We start from the raw sequence: 21,499 nt of genomic DNA, 5'->3' as shown, positions 1-21,499 counted from the left end.
GGTAAAGTAGCGTGAGGGGGTTTCAAATAGTTCATGTAAAAATTGAAAGAAAAGATAATGGAATTTTTCCACAAACCTTTTGAACCTTTTGCATATGAATACATCTAGATTTTTATTATTTTCCACAATGTTTAAGTTTTTCTCTATATAATTAATAGTAGATTATTGCCTAAGCCTCATCCCACCCTTGAATCTTTCCAAAGCATTAGCTCTGTAGAGCCATTACACTCATATTTTGTAGGTTATTTGAAATGAAATTCCATAGCTACAATGACAAATATGGCATAAACAGACTTGAGAATAAACACATTTGACTCTATATTTTAAAATTTATGTCTCAAATTGTAGCAAAAGAAGTGTTCATGCATACTAGAGAAAGAAACCTATTACTTGTGGGTATTCCATAACATTGGTCAATAGATTTTACCAAGAGAATGCAGAACCACAATTAATCCAGAAAAGTGGTTAAGAAGAGATTAGTTAAGGGAGCTTCTGTATCTAATTTCATCCTAACCAAGAATGAGTTATTGGCCAGATTCTGGCATATCCTTAATCCAAGTCATCTAGAGCTAGAATTCTTGGGCATGTTAGGCTATATGTGTATGATTCCTATTCAAAGTCAAAACAAGTTGGTAGTTACATTCATTAATACAGCTGGTAATGAGGAATACCTTCAAGTACATCTTCTATAGCCAGCATTTCAAAATGTGCAGTTATAGACTCACTGTTGTTTCTCCAACAACTAATTTTCTGTGCCAACATTTTCATTCCTTTTCTTACAAGCCTGCTTCAAATGCACTTTCTTTTTGGGATTTATTTCAAGAGATGGATAAAAACTCCAGCATGGGTCTGGGTTCTATCCTTGTGAAGAAGCAAAGCCCTGTGGCGAAACCTATTTTGCATAATTTGCCAGGCTAAGCAGATCTAAGCTACCTTCCTTGCAGAGCAAAAAAGCCAAGCCAGAGATGAATATGTATAGTGCACACAATTGGCAATGCTCCCAATTCCAAAGCCAGGGGATGCAGAGAGGTTGGCAGGAGTTTCTGAAATAACTGAGCACTTGGAGAGCTATGTTTGTTTTCAGTTGCTGATTTCCTTTAGCTCTTATTTTTTTCTCTCTACAATCTCTATGCCTAATATTTTAGTATGTCTCATACTTAAATCTTTTTTCATTTTTAAGACATCCTATTTTTAAGATCCTAAACTTTTCCATTAATAAAAAATAATACTCAAAACAAGACTATAAAGATAAGGGAGATGGATATGATTTACTTGAACTAGATTTTCTCATGGTGGTATACTGAAACATGTATTTGTTGTATAATCATGACATGTATTTATAAAAGATTGGTAAAGTTATTACCTGATCATCTATTTGGAAGAAGTAGGGTGATCCTAGTAACACCTTTCTCTCACCCCCACCCCATTAGACTATAAATATAATTTGAGTATCAGAATTATTTCTTATTCAGGGAAAAGCTAGTAAAAAAACATTACTGTAAATGTAAAATGTGGTTGCAGATTTATTTGAGGCAGTGCATAAAAAACATACATTTTAAATTCCAGCTCTATCTCATTTGAGCTATTGGAGTTTGAAAAAGTTACTTAACTTGTCTGAAATTTAGTTCCACTTTCAATTATGTGCACACCATATTACCTACTTCAGATAGTAACTTGTAACTTGTTGAAAACTGGTACTATCAGTATTCAATATGTGGTGGCTATTTTTCTTATAATTTCATCCTAAAATGCCTTTTCCCACATTTGTTCTAATCTTTCCTCAAGCTATACCAGAATGGAAAATAAACATTCATCATTACAATAGTCACTAATTGTGGAAGTTTGATTTTGTGCTTCAGTTAAAATAATGCTGGTGATTTCAACATCACACGAAATTGTTGCCCTCCTTTGCCTCAATATCTTAGAATAGTGACATTCAGTGTATTTTCTCCTGAAATGTAGCTCATACTAATGTTGGGCTTTGGAAGTCTTCTAGTTCTTTCTTTAACTGCCTGAGCTCCTCTATTCTTTAGTTGTGGTTCTCTCATTATTTGCAGAAAGTATATAACAACACTTGATGTAACTTGATTTCCTCAGGTAACAAAGTACTGCTATTGAGTTTAAAAGATATTGCTTCCAAATGCAAGCATTTTTTTTCAGCTCCATGAGTCTCATTGTTCTACTATGAACGTAACCCAAGGAGATGCTAAAACTACTTCTGAATGTTGCTAAAGACTTTGACTTTCATTCAGTCTTGCCATCAACACTTATTTATTGCCTATGAGATATGAGTTGCTATGGAATAGACTGCCAGTTCTTAGATACAAAGGCCTCAATTCCTGCCTTTAGGTCCACCACCACCACCTAAAAGGAGAGCCCAAAGAAAATCAATCATAAAGAGATGAGTGCTCCTGAGGTGGGCCCAAGTTATTAAGAGATTGTGGAGGCATCTATTTCAGCCTGGCGAGCTCTCGGAAGTGCTTCTAACAGTCTTGGTCTTGAAAGGCGATGGGAAAGAGTCTCTGCAGTGCAAATTGTTGTTATAGAAGCTCTGGACTGCTAACCGCAAGTTCAGCAGTTCAAACCCACCATCCACCCCTCCATACAGGGTCATTATGAGTCAGAACTGACTCTGTAGCATTTAACAATAACAACAACAAACCTTATAGGAGTAGAGTGCCAGGTCTTTTCTCCAGCAGAACTGATGACCTTTCCGTTAGCAGCTGAGTGCTTAACCACTGTGCTGCCAGGGCTCCTTAGCTAGCTAGTTATGAGACGGACCAAGAACGACGCTGACAAAACTTCAAACTCCACCCTGAAACACTCAACTACTCCTTGGAGCAGGAGCAGTCTTAGTACATTATTCTATAACCAGGGAAAATGATCACACAGCATGGAAACTCTAGGGAATGTGCTAAATGGCATGGTGTTGTAGGATATGCACTAGATTGCTAACCACAAGGCCAGCAGTTCAAACTCACAGTTGCTCCTTGGAAACCCCTTTACAGGGTCGCTATGAGTCAGAACAGACTCAATGGCACTTAGCAACAACAACAATAATCTAACTCCGGAAATTCTAGTGTGGATAAGCACTAGACTGGTAACCGAAAGGCTGGCAGTTCAAACCCACCAGCTGCTCCTCAGTAACCCTATACAGGGTGTCTATGAGTTAGAACCAACTCGATAACACTTAACAATAACATCTAACTCCAGGAAATCGAGCCATACCCAGAAATTAATTCCATCACTTTGACTTGAAATGAACTTTGGTTGGCCCTCACGTTTGTGCTTTCCAAAGGCTCTTTCCCAGAGCCAAGTGTCCTGTTTGGCCGTAGACACAGCTGTCAGTATGGATTCAAGTCAGATAATTTTCATTTTGTTAAGCAGACGGCACTGATGAAGCCTGAAAATAACATTGCAGATAAGTAACGCTGCAATTTTGCATCTGTTCCATGGTCCCATTAATTTCCTTAACTAGAGCTGAGCAGAACAAACAAGTAGGCTGGCCCTTTTTGCATCTTTCACTCATAGTTGAAAACCTTCTGTTGTGATAGAAAGACTGTTGATAATATCATGAACATCTGCTTAGGCTCATTTTGAAACTTACTGGTGATGCTGCTGGCATGTCTTTCCAGAAAGTTCTGTTCTGGCTAAACACTCTAGTTGTTCCTTTCTAAGCCAGAACAGCCGCAAGGAGAGAGTGTCTTGGATCGCTTCCGCCACCAAAATGGTCTAAGCACCACTTCCTAAATGGTGGTTGTCACTGTCCTCCAAAGCTGCGGGGTCTTCCAAGTGCCAATTGGGCAGAAGCCCGAGAAAACAGATGGAATTGGAAATGCCGCCTGAACCACTCAAGCTCCCTCCAGCAGTCTGGGAATTGTGGAGGGAGAATGTTCTAGGCTTGCTGGTCCCCACAGGGGCAGCCCAGGTCTTATTCTTACACCTCTAATGAGCCAGATTGGATTTACATTACCTGTTTTGGAGAAGGAAACTAGAACTTTACATAGAAGGGTAGTTCATCCACAAAGATCCCTGAGAGACTTCTTCCTTCAAAACAGAACTGCATGCTGAAATTCATTCATCTGCCCATTAATTTGTTCAGCAAGCATTTCTTGAAATCTCCTTGAGCCTAGTTCTAGACTCTGGGAACATGAAGATAAAAGTATCTATTTTCAAGTTAGTAATATTTGAATGCAGGATATACGAAAAGAGAGAATTCAATTACATGAGGAGGTGTCAAGAAGTTTTGGAAAAAATGGATTTGGGAGATAATGGAATTTTTGCACACATTTTTGGAGCCCCCTGGTAGAGTGAGAAGTATATGCTAAGACATGCATTCTCAACTCTAAAGTAGGGGTGGGGAACATCTGGCCCGTAGCTCCTGTAACCATTTGGTCTGATCCTGCCAAGACAACCACAGTTCCAACCATCACATTATAGCAGGCTAAAATTTTAAGTTGATAGTTTTGTATGGCCCATGAATGATGTTATAAATATCCAAACGGCCCTTGGCAGAAGAAACGTTCCCCACCCCTGCTCTTAAGGACCAAAGATTGACTTAATATTTATGTTTTCCCAAGTCTCTCTCCCAAATCCAAATCCAAGTGTGCTTTTTCTTTTGCTCTTGGGGTGCAAATGATCTGAGATGTTACTATGACTTGTGGCCCTCCAAAGCTCACTTCTACCTGATTGAATCTTACTCCTTATTCTCTTATTAGGTAAAAAGCAAATTCCATTATCTTCAAGTCAATTCCAACTCAAGTTAATTAACCTTTCTCAGAATAAAAGTGCACCATAGGGTTTCCCAGGCTAAAATCTTTATGGATGCAGACTGCCACACCTTTCTCCAAATGAGCAGTTGGGGGGTCCAAACCAAGAACCTTTCGGTTAGCAGCCAAGAGCTTAACCACTGTGCCACCAGGGATCCTTTTTTCTTTAGGGGGAATTTAAGTTTCTCTTTGTAAGGATGCAGAGAAAAGATTAAGTAACACAAGAAGAGTGTACAAGAATTGTGAGTCTCATGAGAAGAGCTTCTAGCCCCAACTGAGGAGCCAAGAAGACTTCCTGAAATAAATGCAAGACAGATATTTGTTCAAATGTGCAAGGGTTTGAGATGTTAGAAAAGTATTTGGTAAGTCATTGCAAGTGATTTGGAGAGTGAGAAGTTAGGTTGGGGTGGGATGAGGTGGGAGAGCGTGACCTTCTGAAGAGACAGAGATTCCAGCTCAACTCATGTAAAGGAACCATTCTTTATTTTTAAGGCACTGGAAAACTTAATGATAAGCTTCAGGTAAGGCAGTACCATAATCAAATTAATAGTTCAAAATTATTCTCAGGGGAAAAAGAGGTGAAATTCATATAAAGACAGAACTAGAAAAAAATACATGGCGATCAGGGAGGGTCCCAAGATGAAGACTGGATGTGTACTGAAAAGCAATTTAGTGTGGTAAATTGGGCAGAGACAAGATGGCTCTCCTCTAGAGCAGGTGGCAGTGGAACACCCTGAGAAACTGGCCTTGTGGCAGATAGGCTGTAGGAGTCTGAGTAAGACAATGTACAAACCACTGCCACCATCATCCAAGAAATAAGCTAGACTAATTAATCAAACCTATTGAATCACAGCATCCACGCTAGGCTTTCTAAAGAGTAATTAATAGTCTTTTTCTTTCCAAAAGTTTTTTATTATGAAATGTTACAATATATACACAAGTAGAGGGAAAATAGTGTACTAAACCATAAAGCATTATCCAGCATCAGTAATGATTACCTTGTGATCAGTATTACTTGAACTGTACTCTACCTACTCATCTATACACTGAGTTATTCTGAAGAAATTACAGACATTATGTGATTCCATCTGGTAAGGATATTTAATATATCCCTTAAAAAGAGTTTTAAAATAATACCATGTTTTAAAATATTAGTAATTCTTAATATCATTGACTATCTGTTCAAGCATGTACATTTCCCTGATGATTTCCACATAGGTGCCTCTCTCTCTCTCTCTCTCTCTCTCTCTCTCTCCCTACAGAGAGGGGGGGGGAGGGGGGGGGGGTGTCCTGGGGTGGCGCTGTGGGTTAATGCGCCAGACTGCAATATATGTGTGTGTGTGTGTGTGTGTGTGTGTGTGTGTGTTTTATGACTCAGGATCCAAAAAATATCTCATTGTTTTTGGTTGCACTGTTTGTGTTGTTGTTGTTGTTGTTGTTGGGTTTTTGTTGCTTCTGGTCATTATTTGTTGAAGAAATCAGAGACCAGCTTCCATTTCTGTCACAGCTTTATGTCTTCTTCCTGTTCTGTCCCCAAACGTGGTCACAGCAGTGTGTCTTTCTTAGCTAAGATACTGACGTGTTCTTGATCTTAGTCACCTTTACTATCAAAACTCACAGGGTGACCTAGCAATTGCATCCTAGTTACAGTGAGGTAACAGATGTCTCTTAAGAAAGTCACTGTGTGAGGCCACTTGAAACCTAAACCTACTGTTTCATACCTGTTTACTTATTCTCAAGTGATTTTGTCATCTGTTATGCAAGGTGCAGGATTGACCAAAAATAATACAGGATACTCACTCTGGGTTATCTAAAGAATGAACTAATAAGAACTCAGGTCTCCTTTGTCTCCTAGCAGGTGGGACTATACCCAAACTTAGATTCTTATGAGACCAGCGGTTGTTTTCACCTGGACTAAGGAGTCATGATGTGGAGCTATAGGATAAGTACTGGACTGCTAACCACAAAGTCGGGGGTTCAAACCCACCAGCCATTCCTTGGAAACCCTATACAAGATTGCTATGAGTTAGAACCAACTCAGTGACACTTAGCAACAACAAAGAAAACTCAAACTTCCTCAGGACCCAAGGTCTCCTGGTGCTGGGCAACAGCATTTCCGGACTACTCCCATGGATAGCTGATCACATTTAAAAATCCAGAATGTTTAGTGCCCATTGGCAAGGTTATGTTCATGCTTGCCTGCTATGGAAGGGCAGAAGGGGCCAGGATCCCACCACTGGCATATACATGTAACTGAATGGCCAGTAGAGTGCCCAGCAGTGACTAATGTTTATGCCAGGATTTACTAATCAAAGATATTATCCACATTTTTTTTTCAGTTGGTGATGCAGACTGCAAACTATCCAACAAGACGTGCACCTGCTACATTTATATCAAAGCTAATTCCAAAGATTGATGATAATTCATTGTTGTATTATTAGGTGCCATGAAGTTGGATCTGACTCATAGTGACCAGATGTACAACAGAACAAAACACTGCCCAGTCCTGGGCCAGCCTCACACTTGTTTGAGTCCATTGTTGCAGCCGCTGTCAATTTATCTCATTGAAGACCTTTCTCTTTTTCGTTAACCCTCCACCTTACCAAGCATGGGGTCCTTCTCCAGGGACTTCTGATAACATGCCCAAAGTATGTGAGATGAAGTCTTGCCATTGTTTTTAGGAGCATTCTGGCTATAACTCCCAACACAGATTTGTTCATTCTTCTGGCAGCCATATTATTCGTCAGAACCATAATTCAAAGGCATCAATGTTGCTCCAATCTTCCTTATTCATTGCATGCATACAAAATGGATAAAAATATCATACCTTGCATCAGGCAGCTTAGTCTTCATTGACTTTAAAGAGACCTTTGCAACAATTTTGCTCAGTGCAGTACATCATTTGATTTATTGACTACTGTTTCCATGAGTATTGATTGTGAGTCTAAGTAAAATGACATATCATAGTGTAGAAAAGTTCAGACTTTTTATCTGCATCCATTACCTTATCACCCTGTATTCTGATACTTCTCGTAGTAGCCCTGTAGCAGACCATCCCCAGCCTGGTAACCACAACTTAAGCAGTTGCCTGGGAGAACTTTTGGGAATCATCAAACATTAATTGAAGGCCTGATATGAAGGCTTCTCAGCTGCCATTATAAATTTGAGTCTAATATTAGAGATTTTTATAGTCTAAGATGTTTATTTAAGCAATGCAATGTGTGGTATAAGGTCTCTAATTTTCTAGGTACAAAGTTTATTAAGTATAGAAACATTCAAGAGGTAGAATTCCCACTCTATGGTCATAAGAGAGGCAGTCACTTGAACAGAACAAGGGGATACTAAATGGTTTAGAATCAGGAAAGGTGTATGCCAGGGCTGTATTCCTTCACCATATTTATTCAATGTGTATGCTGAGCAAATAATCCAAAAAGCTGGATTACATGAAGAAGAACGTGGCATCAGGATTAGAGGAAGACTCATTAACAACCTACAGAGGATACAACCTTGCTTGTTGAAAGCAAAGAGGACTTAAAAGACTTACTAATGAAAATCAAAGACCACAATTTTCAGTATGGATTGCATCTCAATGCAAAGAAAACAAAAATCCTCACTACTGGACAAATAAATAACATCCTGATAAATGGAGAAAAGATTGAAGTTGTCAACGACTTCATTTTGCTTGGATCCACTTTCAACACTCATGGAAGCAACAGTTAAGAAATGAAACAACATTACTCTAAACAAATCTGCACAAGACCTGTTTAAAAGTGCTCAAGGGCTATGTTTGAGGACTCTGGCATGCCTGACCCAAGCCATTGTATTTTCTCATATGCATGTGAAAGTTGGACAATGAATAAGAAAGATCATAGAAAAAATTATGCATTTGATTTATGGTATTAAAAAAGAATGCTGACAGGAGTTTGAGTCCCTGTGGGTCCAAGCGTTGCAGACCGTCCAAACCATAGGCTCTGAGGATCAGACTTCAGCCACCTAGCAGACATAGCAAACTGTCCCTCATCTGATTATTCAGTTATGCTTGTTAGTAATCGCATACATGAGCCCTGGATATCCACAGATAAATGTAAAAACCTTCCCTAAAAGCCGAGACTGTAAATTCCAAAAAGGCAAAGTTCCCCCCCCCCCAAAAAAAAAGCTAAAGAGGATAGAGAGAAACACTGTTAACTGATGATATATGGAGGGGACTATAATCAATGTAATGAAACAAGTCATATGAATGGTTGAATGTGAAATTGATGATGTGCCCTGTAAACTTTCACTCAATCCACAATAAAAACCTTAAAAAAAAAAAGAATACTGAAAGTGCCATGGACTGCCAAACGAACAAACAAGTTTGTGTTGGAAGAGTGCTTCTTAGCGGCAACAATGGCAAGACTTCATCTCTCATACTTAGGAGATATTATCAGAAGGAACCAGTCCCTGGAGAAGGACATTGTGCTTGGTAAAGTGGAGGGTCATTAAAAAAGGAAGACGCACAATGAGATGGATTTACACCCTGGCAGCAGCAATTGTGAGGATGGAGCAGGACCAGGCATTGTTTCTTTCTGTTGTGCGTAGGGTTGTTGTGAGTTGGAACTGACTCGATGACACCTAACAACACCACGGCCATAAGTAAAGTAAATGCTAGCAGGAATGGACATACCATTCCCACAATTCTCTTTAGACCTTTCATTTTATATTCAGAGTAATTTTTCACCACTCACACAGATAATTGGATTGTAATTCATGACTTTCCTTCTTCCTTAGTTTTAGGATTTCATTGTGTAAATGAACAGCCACTCACTGCAGTATTGTGTGACTGTGTTAATGCTTCCCTGTGTAAAAGTTGACTGTTTTGTTAAAGTGGCTACTGCACCATTTACTTGTATCCTTAGGAACAGAAACGATACAGTTCCTTAACCATTCACAGCTTCCAGGCCTAAGGAATAAAAAAGAAAAGAAATGATCAAGAACTTTAAGCATGCCATAAGCTAAGAACACCTTTTGAATTCTAAGACTTCGTATTTGCAATCCTGACATACTCAAATCATCACTCCAATGATATCAGTCATTTGGGCCAATGCTTTTGGCAGAACACTTTCCCTCATACTAATGATTAATAACCCAAGTGAGTTCTTGACTCTGTGGAAGCCTATGGTATATGACTGCTTGGTATATATTGCTGAAACAGCCAAAAACACCTCTTCATTTCAAGAATAGAGGAGAGGCAATTATGCAGTGTTCTGACTTAATATAAATTACCTCCTCAATAGGACTTACTCTTTAGGACAAAATTAGTGGGATGGTATGTAAGGGAGAAGCCCCACTTAACTAAGTTATGAAATCATTTGCTTCAATTCTGAGCAAAGTGAACTTTCTATATTAAAAGTTGGCTTACTTGTCCTTCAGCAAATGAATGGATAAGAAAACTGTGTCCAGATACACAATGGGATATTACTCAGCCATAAGGAAAAATGGAGTCCTGGTGTGGCGCTGTGGGCTAATGCGTCAGACTGCAGTCATTGGAACTGCAAGGTCGGTGGTTCAAGCTCACCAGATGTTCCTTGGAAACCCTATGCAGGGTCACTAAGGGTCGGAATCAAGTTGATGGCACTTAACAACAACAACAATAAGGAGAAATAAAATCTTGATATGTGCCACAACATGGATAAATCTTGAGAACACTGAGTGAAATAAATCAGGCATGAAAGGACAAATACTGTTGATCTCATACTTATGAAATCAGCAAATATAGAAACCAAAGCTAATTTATGATTATCCAGGATAGGAGGAAGGGAAAAGAGGGAGTTACTGTTTAGGGAGTACTGACTTTAAATTAATCTTGGTGGAAGAAGTCAAAAAAGTACAGTGACAATGAGTGTGCCACATGAAAATTATAATCAATGTCACAGCGTTATTATGCATGTAAAAGTTGTTGCATTTGCAGATGTTACATACAGTCCTACCACACACAAGTTGACTTGATTGTAAAGCCCAAAATAAAAATTCAGAGACCCAATCTCTTGTTTACCCCTGAATGACTCTTCTCCTACTGACTGCTCAGCCATGTCTTCATTCACAGTTATTTATTGCTCACCTACAGTTCCCATGGTAAGCACTGTACTAGGTACAGAGACACACCAGTGGGGTGGGTCCCTCACAGATTTAAGTCACAAATCATCTGGCAGTGTTCCCCTTCATTGGTACTGATGATGACTACATCCCTGTATTAGAATGTAATATCCTATTACGGAAATGCTACTTCCCCAAATAATGATTTTCTGAGACATAATGTTTTGATGATGCCGTTTTGAATTTCCTGTTTTATGTATGAGTGTGCATCTTATTGCTCTGCTTTCTTCCAAAGAAACCAATTATGGCTGCTTGGCATTTATTGCAGATGAGCAAGAAAGTTCCGGAGCGATTATTTACACCGTGGAGCTTAAGCGCTATGGGGGGCCCCTTGGCATCACAATTTCGGGAACTGAAGAGCCATTTGATCCTATAATCATTTCAAGCCTCACAAAAGGGGGATTAGCTGAAAGGTAAAATTTGAAGGAATTGCTACAATTACTTGTGTCTTTGATGGGCTTCTTTCTTCATAACCACATAAAAGCATGCTCTCTACTGCTGCTTGATTATCTGTTAATTTTTCTCAAATCTACACAAAAGATTGCTTTTAGAGCATGAGAAATCTTAGGAAGAGCTCCTCTTTGACTTTGAGGGGCATCTTCCAGACAGTAAAAGATGTCTTTGATATTACTCTCCAGAAATGTAGACACTGACCACAATCGACTGGACGTAGATTTCTATTGTGTCCATTTTGAGTGAAGGAGACTAAAGTTCAGAGAGGTTAAAAGGCTTGTCCAATTCAATTCAGTAAACTTTTACTGAGCCTGTTTTACCTGACAGGTACTGTGCATAACTTCAGGAATGAAGGTGAAACAAGATTTGTCTTCAAAGATTTCAAGAAACAAAGTGTAATGACCTATCTTAAAGATGTCTTATAATTTGAAATGTTCATTTGCCCCTCTGACCATGATAAACTGCTCCCCAGTACCCGACTCTAACTGCATTTTGCTGAAACGTGTTGCGAAGCATATTCCAAACACCCTAACAAGACCTGACCTTCAGTAACCTAGCTTGGGAGTACACAATGCATCCATCCTTCATGATGACACGTGGAGACAAGAGACATAAAACTCCCGAAGTTTGGAACTAGAAGATTCCTTAGAAATCAATGAGTCCAACACCTTCATCTAGCAGATGAAGGGACTTGAGGTCACTGAAAGAGTTACCCTGTGGAATTTAATATGTGATATTAACAGAGATGCTCACATGGTATTCTATAGGCCTCCTCCTCAATTGTAGTCCTAGGTAATTTTATTAGGGCAACAACAAGGAAAAGATTAATATTATCATTATACTCAACATATATATTAAAATGCTCAGCATATATTATTATACTCAACATATATATTATAATACTCAACATATATTATTATACTCAACATATATATTATAATACTCAACAGCCTACAGGTAAAATAGATTCATACACTGGATGTTCTTTATGAAAGAATGAAGAACTTGTCTCTCTTTTTTTTTTTTTATTTAAATAGGAAAAAAACAATTCTTGAAAGAGGATACATTGGTGGACTTGTTAAGCAGCCCCTCAGAACTAGTCTGCCTTTGTGTCACCTCGGTTGTCCCAGTTCTGCTGTCCAGCACACTACTCACGGTCCCCTGAAGCAGCAATCTGTGTTCAAAGCCCAGTCACAGCAGGTCTCTGGATTCACTCCAATGCTCATTGTATTCCATTTCCATGAAGTCCAGGAGCACATCAGACTCCATCTCTGTGGCATTCAACCCAAGTGTCAACAGCTGGGGTTTTTGTTTTTTGGTGTTTCTTTTTTGCATCCCTGAGCTACTTTGCAATGATTCTACTCCTTCCCAATCTTATGCCGCCAAACAAAGTTAGATAGGGAGAACATCAGAATTATGAATTCCAACCTGCTGGTCAGAATTGGTGTGATGAGACAAGAAGGAAAATGGTCAAATGTTTAGTAATTTATTCATCAATAAATTAATGTATTATCTTTTTCCTGTTCCAAGCAGTGTGCTAAACCTGTCACATGGGTTTCCTTGTTTAATCTGCATGGATACCCTATAACATGATTAACACCACTTCAGGAAACTGACACTCAAGAGAGGTTACACAAAGCAGTGCTCAAGGCACCCAGGTCGCACATCTGATAGTGGCAGCACTGGATTCAAACATATACTCATGGATTCCTGAGTTCAGCCTCCTTCAATTCTTAGAATCATCCACAAAGTCTTGTGTGTGTCCCTTTCTTTCTGAACCTCACTTACGGTGAACTCAGGTACTAAAGGTGTTGTTGTTGTTGTTAAGTGCCGTCGAGTCGGTTCCGACCCATAGCGACCCTGTACAGGGTTTCCGAGGGTGTAAATCCTTACGGGAGTAGAAAGCCTCATCTTTCTCCCGCGGAACGGCTGGTAGTTTCGAACCGCTGACCTTAAGGTTCGCAGCCCGATTCGTAACCACTACGCTACCAGAGTAAAAGACCTTAAATCTGTAGAAAGAAGGAATATTCCATGCTAAATGTTATGTATGGTTCATTTCCTTGTGCCTTTTGAGGGGATTATCTGATAACTTAGGTTTCTTGGGATTTAAAAACCACACAAGTCCATTTAAAACACTAATTAAAACCATTTTTCCTAATAATATGTATTTGAAATTGAAAAAATAATTCACAGCAGATACAATTATAACACTGCCCAAAAGACTAGAAGAAGTGACCTTAAGAGACCCTTGCCAAGTTTTTATGAGTGTGTGGAGAATGGCGAGGGATTTCTCTTCAATAGTATGCAAGACTTGTTTTTATGTTGTCTGTACTGTTTGGTGTTTCAGAACTGGTGCCATCCATATAGGAGACCGAATCCTCGCCATCAACAGCAGTAGCTTGAAAGGAAAGCCTCTGAGTGAAGCCATCCACTTGTTACAGATGGCGGGAGAGACTGTCACTTTGAAAATTAAGAAACAGACAGATGGTGAGTGGGTCGAGAGTCACAACTAAGGATTTCTAGTGCATTTCCTTTCCTAAAAGAATGTGCACGTCTATATGTGTATTACTATGGAAATAACTCCAGCCACAGAGTACTTGAGGATCTTTTTAGTCAGACCAAATTTGCTTCTTAAATTCCTTTTCTGTCTTTAAAGCCCAGTCTGCATCAAGTCCTAAGAAATTCCCCATTCCCAGCCATTTGAGTGATCTGGGGGATGTGGAGGAGGACTCTTCTCCAGCTCAGAAGCCAGGCAAACTCTCCGACATGTACCCCTCTGCAGTGCCCAGTGTGGACAGTGCTGTTGAATCATGGGACGGCTCTGGAATAGATGCCAGCTATGGGAATCAAGGTACGTCTTAGTCTTGGGATGGGGAACAGAGGACTTGTCACTGCTGCACCCCATGTTTCTCAAAGATTCACCTTATGCTCCAAGAAGAGAATATCTCTATTTAACTCATGTCTACAGCAATGGAACAATATTGAACATAATGGATACTTTTCCTCATTCAGCTGGCTTGACATTTCTGTCTTCCTAATGTTGGTGTAGGGAGCTCTGGTAGCGTAGTGGTTACGAATCGGGCTGCGAACCTTAAGGTCAGTGGTTCGAAACTACCAGCTGCTCCGTGGGAGAAAGATGAGGCTTTCTACTCCCGTAAAGATTTACACCCTCGGAAACCCTTTACAGGGTTGCTATGGGTCGGAACCGACTCAACGGCACATAACAACAACAACAACAACAATGTTGGTGTAAGGAGTTCAGGTAGTGTAGTGTTTACAAATCAGGCTGCAAACTGCAAGGTCAGCAGTTCGAAACTACCAGCTGTTCCACGGGAGAAAGATGAGGCTTTCTGCTCCCATAAAGATTTACAACCTCGGAAACCCTGTACAGGGTCACTATGAGTTGGAACCTACAACGACAACAATGTTGGTGTGGTGCTGTGGGTTAATGTACTGGACTGCAAGGTCAACAGTTCAAGTTCACAGAGATTCCTTGGAAACCCTATAGAGGGTCGCTGTGGGTCGGAACCGACTTGATGGCACTTAGCAAAAACAACAATGTTGAAGCTGTGAGCATTTATCAGATTCGAACAGGCCCCTATTAGAGCTACTGATGGCCGCATTCTCAGTTTGTACTTGTTCTTCAACCTTAGATTAATATGAGGCAAATCTTATATTAAAGTAGCTCACTGAAGGGAATCCCCATTGTCTTCTTTTTAGCAAGCTTTCCACAGAGACAAATTGGGGAGTGCTGAAAGTGTCCATAAGAGATCAGCCACTGATTTGTAGCCTCATTTATTTCTGCCTCCTCCTGACTTTATATAGAAATCCATAGGGGGTTCCCCCATAGTCGTTATTAGGAAGTTGTAATCATAATATATAGATCACAGTCAGTTTTTCTTCACAGATACCATCTTCATGTGAAGAAGTACAAACCCAATCTACATTAAAACTTTAACCTCACACACAGGATATAAACCCACAAAAGTATAGACTTTGTGTGAATCTTGCCACAGGACTGTATACTTCGAAATGTTAAAATGGCAAATCTTATGTAGTATATATTTTACCACAGTTCTTAAAAAATTATTGGACTGAGCGCAGAGCAGAAACTAAAAACTTCTTTTAAAAAATCTGTTTCTTCCCGGCAAGAGCACCAACGAGCCAGCCACAGCAGAGAAGACTTTAAGAACTGTTTAACACTTAGGGAACTGGATAAACCCCAGAGACATTCTGCTGCTTTGCTTGTCGGGCGTGGGGAATGGGGAGTTAATAGATGTTACTGATTTTGCAATCGTCCATCAACTATCATAGGTTTTATCCCCTGTTAAGTTTTCAGAAGCTAGGCAAAGCATTGCAGTGCCTGGCCCTCAAACGTGCCATGTGCCTTTGCTCTCAGGTCAAGAATCACTGCGCAAACAGGAATTGTTACCTTTTTTTGCCCTGCCCATCATGTAAATCAAATGTCTAGAGACATTAGTCTCGCTCATATGATCCGAGAGTAAATAGACAAAGGCTCACAAAACAGACTAAATGCTTTAGAGAAAGGAAGACCGCTTAAGGGAAATAAGACCCAATATATCCAGACTACACTCCCAGCTAAGGTTACTCAAGGTATAAGTAGATTTGTGTTATCTTTCAGTAACCCAGAAATTAATTGGAACTTAATCCAACAGCATTTTAGGAGGTTGTGGAACAATATACACTTGTCTGGGGATATTCATCAGCTACATGCTCAAATTTATGATATAAGTAATTCTCAAAGTGAACACTGAGTGGCTACTAATTTGCTATCCCTGCTAGAGAGTAAGATCCCCTAAGAACTTGATTGAACCTCAGCATAGTGATCCTGCTTGGTCACCTTAGAGCAGGTGGTGGGCTGGCAACATCGGGCACATGGGGTCCCCAGCTGATCTCCTCCCTCCCTGTCTTCCTTGGATGGTGGCTGTTTATGCTGGACATGTGGCCAGAGACAGGTAAGGATCACGTGGAACCTCGGCTACTTAAGACAGAGCCATTGCCATGCTGCAATGAGTCTCAATGACTGGTAAGACTGAGGAATTCGCACTGACCACCTAAGACAGGCAGCGTCCCTTAAACAATCAATAAATAAGGAGGATTCAGATGCAGACCGTGCAGACCCGGTCAGGAGGCCAAGCCCCTGTGGGCCCAAGCGTTGTTGACCGTCCAAACCATAGGCTCTGAGGATCAGAATCTAGCCACCTAGTAGACATAGCAAACTGTCCCTCATCTGATTATTCAGTAATGCTTGTTAGTAATTTCATACATGAGCCCTGGATATCCACAGACAAATGTAAAAACCTTCCCTAAAAGCCAAGACTGTAAATTCCAAAAAGGCAAGTCCCCCCCCCCCATCCAAAAAAAAAGCTAAAGAGGATAGAGAGAAACACTGTAAACTGATGATATATGGAGGGGATAATAATCAATGTAATGAAACAAGCTATATGAATGGTTGAATGTGAAGCTGATGATGTGCCCTGTAAACTTTCACTCAATGCAAAATAAAAACATTCAATGAAAAAAAAAATCTGTTTCTTTTCTAATAACATATAGCATCAAAAAAGAAGTGTGTCAGAAAATTTTCATGACATTATCATTTTATTTGTATTTCATCTGAGTCTTCTTTTCTCTCAAATGCCTTGTACAAATGTAAATCCTAACCTTCAAACCCCTTTTTTGCTCTGATTTTCCTCAGCTAAAGAATGAAATACCTAAGTTTGGAAAGCTCATGTTTGAGTGTGAAAATTGCTTTGTAAATGAGCTTGTGACAAGTTAGCTATGCCCTCAAAGAACACTCTCGTTGCTCTAAGTGGATGGGTTACCAGAGGACACTCTGGTTAAGGAGACAACAAATGAAATCCTATCAGAGTCGACCCTGAGAGATTATGCAAATTACATTTGTTGGTAAAAACGAGTTGCTTGCTATTTGAAATGCAGAGACTTTTTGTTACACACGGTTTCTTATGAGGAAACACTTTTGCTTGTTTTATTTTGTGTTGTTGTTGTTGTTAAGTGCTGTCAAGTTGGTTCCAACTCATAGTGACCCTGTATAGGGTTTCCAAGGAGCAACTGGTGAGTTTGAACTGCCAGCCTCGTAGTTCAAACCAATCTTGAGGTCGAGTGCGTATCTTACGGCTCCACACCAGATAGATGCTGTTGATTTTAATGTCTTCTGTCCCATAATGTGATGTGTCAAAACTTAGCTACTCTATCCCTTTGCACCACAAGACCCGAGCCATATAAGAACCTTTCCCCTCATTGGTAAAATAATGGTGTTATTGTTTTTGTGTGCCATGGAATCCGTTCCAACTCATAGAGACCCTGTATGGTGTTTCCGAGGAGCAGCTGGTAAGCTGAACTTGCAGTCCAACACATTAACCCACAGCACCACACTAGAACTCCAAAGTAATGATAGCCTTTTTTATTTATGGAACATTTTGAAAACTGGAAATCCTTGATAGGGAATAGTTGTCATTATGCTATTTAATTTGGATCTTAGTAATTAGAAATATTTAAGAAGTTACAGAGATAAGAGATAAGTAGAAATAAGAGCAATCAAGGCAGAATGTTGTTGTAGTTAAGTGCCATCAAGTAAGTTTTGCCACATAGGAAACATGTGCAAAGCAGAATGAAACACTGTCCTGTCCAGTCCTGTGCCATCTCAAAATTGTTTTTACATTTGAGCCCATTGCAGCTACCTCTGTGTCAATCCATCTCTTTGAGGGTCTTCCTCTTTTTTTGCTGACTCTCCACTTTACCAAGCATGATATCCTTCTCCCAGGACTGGTCCTTTCAAATAATATGCCTGAACTATGAGAGATGAAATCTCACCATCCTGACTTCTAAGAAGCATCTGGCTGTACTTCTAACACAGATTTGTTTGTTCTTCTGGAAATCCATGGTACTTTCAATATTCTTCTCCAACACCATAACTCAAATGCATCAATTTTTCTACAGTGTACCTTAATTCAGTGTACAACTTTCATATGCACATAAAGTGACTGAAAATACCATGGCTTTGGTCAGGCGTATTTTAGTCCTCAAACTGACATCTTTGCTCTTGAACACTTTTAAGAGGTCTTGTTCAGTAGACTTGCCGAATGCAATAGAACGTCAAAGTCTGCTGAAACAAGAGAATAGTAATAATTCCTTACTTGGTAAACATTTCAGAGTTTACCCAGCACTTTTACATAGGTAATCTCTAGTGATTTTCATAACCAGCGTGGAAGTCAGAGGGCCAGTGTTAATCACAGAATTTTGATGTTAGGAGAGGCTTTAGAAGTCACTTTGTCTGAAGTCCAGTGTGTCACGTGATGCTCTCCCCAGCTTCACTGCTAACAGTCATGCTGCGCGGGCTTCAGGATCTGGAATGACACATTCTCCAGACTGCTGAAGCTGCTCTCTCATCTCCATGTACCTCTGATAGCTCGAAGCACTCTCTTGTATTGAGCTGAAATCTGTCGGCTTGGAGCTTGTCTTTTAGTCCTAGCTCCACCCTCAAGGTCACTCAGAACTAGACTACTGTCTCCTCCACTTGACAGCCCTTCAGATACTTAAGATGCTATTCTGTCTCTTTAGAGTCTTTTCTTCTCCAAGCAAAATAGCCCCAGTTTCTTGAACTGTCACTCACAATAGATTATGTTTTAATATTGTTATCATCCTAGGGCCTCTCTTCTGAATATGTTCAAGTTCAACTGTACCTATTAAAGTCTAGTGCTCAAGAGGGAGGCATACAAGAGGCTGACAGCCCAGAGCAAAGCAAGCCTGTTACCTTCCTGATTGAAGATAGTAGAAGCTACCAATGTAACCTAACTTCATGAGAATTGGGGTAGTCACATCAGATCTGTCACTCCTCTTGGCCTTAATGTCAAAACAATTACAAAGTCTTTCTTTTAAACTGCACCTCTTGTGTTAAGCTACACCTCTTCAGTCTGTGCTAGTGAAGTTGGGGTTTTAAAAACAAGTCATGTTGCTGTTGTGTGCCGTGGAGTCACTTCCAACTCATAGTGTTTCCAAGTCTGTAACTCTTGGTGGAAGCAGATAGTCTTAATCTTTCTCCTGTGGAGCAGCTGGTGGGCTTGAACCATCGAGCTTGTGGTTCACAGTTCAGTAGGCAGCCTACAGAGCCACCACATTTCCTGACCTAGTTTCTTTTTTTTTCTGTTACATTATCATTTTGTTAGATATAGCTTATCTCTCCAGCCTCTCAGCAAGTTCTCGATCACATAGCAGGAAGATCTTTCTGTTCTGTTTACATCAGTTGCCCCCGTGCCAGTAGGATGCTGGCACTGGGGCAACTGATGTAAACAGTTGTAAAATGCACATCCTCCTCCAAGGGTGGGGAATTGAGCTCTTTGTTGTGACATTTCTTCTCTTCTGACATTCGCCAAAATGTCAGACTTGCTCCACTCATTCATTCAGCAAATTTGAAATAGAAGCCACAATATAGGACAAGTTTAAGATGAGTATAGAGTCCTGGTGTGGCACTGTGGGCTAATGCGTCAGACTGCAAAGTCATTTGAACTGCAAGGTTGGTGGTTCAAGCTCACCAGCTGCTCCTTGGAAACTCTATACAGGGTTGCTATGGGTCGACTTGAGACAGCACTCAATAACAACAATAAGATGAGTATACACTGGTAGACAAAACACACAATCGTCCCCATTCTCATGCAAGATGTTACCCAGCTGAAGGCCAGGTGGTAAGCAAGTAAACTAGTAAGTAAGTACACATGGTGCTAAATATTATTTAGTCAAGGGAGAGAAAAATAAGATGGAGTGAGCAAAGCTAATGGGGAAAGATGGAAAGAAATCCTACTATGAGAATGAACCTCAGTTCTATTGTGGAGTTCTTTAGAGGTTGAAATTTCTTCTTGTTTACCTCTGGGTTAATGTTTTCCATTCCTCTTTCTCTCAATTTGTATATTGATGCCCTTATGGTATGGCACTGTAAGATAAACACTGAACTGCTAACTGCAAGGTCAGTGGTTCAGACTCACCAGCCACTTCTCGGAAACTCTATGAGCCTCAGAAAAATATTATGAAGGCATTGGCCTAAAACCAGGCTCCAGGAATTGACTGAATACAAGTAGAAATCTTTTAACAAACTGATGCAGCACTGGAGACACTCACTCATCTATGCCAAGAAATTTGGAAGACAGCTTCCTGGCCAAATTGGAAGAGATCCGTATTTGTACCCATTCCAAAGAGAGGTGACCCAACATAATGTGGAAACCATTGAACAATGTCGTTGATATCACATGCAAGTAATTCCAGTACCATCAGTTCTTGATCATATGCTACCTCTTGAAATGTTTGAACAGCAGCCATTTCTTTTTGTCTAGTGACTGTGTATACATCTTCTTTTGATGCTTTCTTCTTCACTCAATATTTTGCCCATTGTTGTTGTTGTTAAATGCCACTGAGTTGTTTCCAACTCATAGTGACCTCTAAAGGGTTTCTGAGGAGTGGCTGGCGAGTTTAAACTGCTGACCTTGTGGTCCAAACCAGTCTTGCAGTCCAGTGCTTGTCCTACAGCACTACACCAGGATTCCCTTTTGTCAATAGACACTTTCAATATTGCAAGTCAAGGCTTGAATATTTTTCTTCAGTTCTTTCAGTTTGAGCAATGCTGAGTTTGTTCTTCCCTTTTGGGTTTCTAAGTTCAGATCTTTGCACACTTCATTATAATACTTGATTTTGTCTACTCAGGCTGCCCTTTGAAATTTTCTGTTCAGCTATTTTACTTTCTTCTTTCTTGTCTTCGTAATGACCTTTTGCTTTCTTCCTGTATGAGGCTTTTGATGTCATCCAACAGTTCTTCTGGTCTTCAGTCTTTAGTGTTTAATATATCAAATCTGTTCTTCAGGTGGTCTCTAAATTCAGGTGAGGTAATATTCAAGGTCATATTTTAGCACTTGCTTTAATTTTCTTCATTTTTCCCATCCCTAGTTAGATTGTTGTTGTTAAGTACCATCGAGTTGGTTCTAACTCATAGTGAACCTGTGGTTTCCTAGGAGTGGCTGGTGAGTTTGGAATGCCAACTTTGCTATCAAACTAACCTTGTGGTCCAGTGCATATCCTACAGCACCACACCAGGGCTCCATATAGTTAGATTTGTTGTTGTT

The 21,499-nt window shown here is 40.0% G+C and overlaps 1 protein-coding gene across 2 annotated transcripts in view; it reads left to right on the top strand.

The window, feature by feature from the left end:
- The window catches only part of GRIP1 (glutamate receptor interacting protein 1), a 383,565-nt gene that overhangs the window by 302,301 nt on the left and 59,765 nt on the right, over positions 1 to 21,499 (top strand). For both annotated transcript variants that reach the window (XM_006859529.1, XM_006859528.1), the window contains exons 16-18: positions 11,170 to 11,314; positions 13,702 to 13,841; positions 14,011 to 14,205. In XM_006859529.1, the coding sequence (XP_006859591.1) occupies positions 11,170 to 11,314; positions 13,702 to 13,841; positions 14,011 to 14,205 (480 nt within the window). The remainder of the gene's footprint in view (positions 1 to 11,169; positions 11,315 to 13,701; positions 13,842 to 14,010; positions 14,206 to 21,499) is intronic.

This window comes from Chrysochloris asiatica, unplaced genomic scaffold, assembly GCF_000296735.1.
Source record: "Chrysochloris asiatica unplaced genomic scaffold, ChrAsi1.0 scaffold00033, whole genome shotgun sequence".
Lineage (NCBI taxonomy): Eukaryota > Metazoa > Chordata > Mammalia > Afrosoricida > Chrysochloridae > Chrysochloris > Chrysochloris asiatica.
The sequence above is the reverse complement of the archived record's forward strand: the minus strand, read 5'-3'. Positions and strand labels throughout refer to the sequence as shown.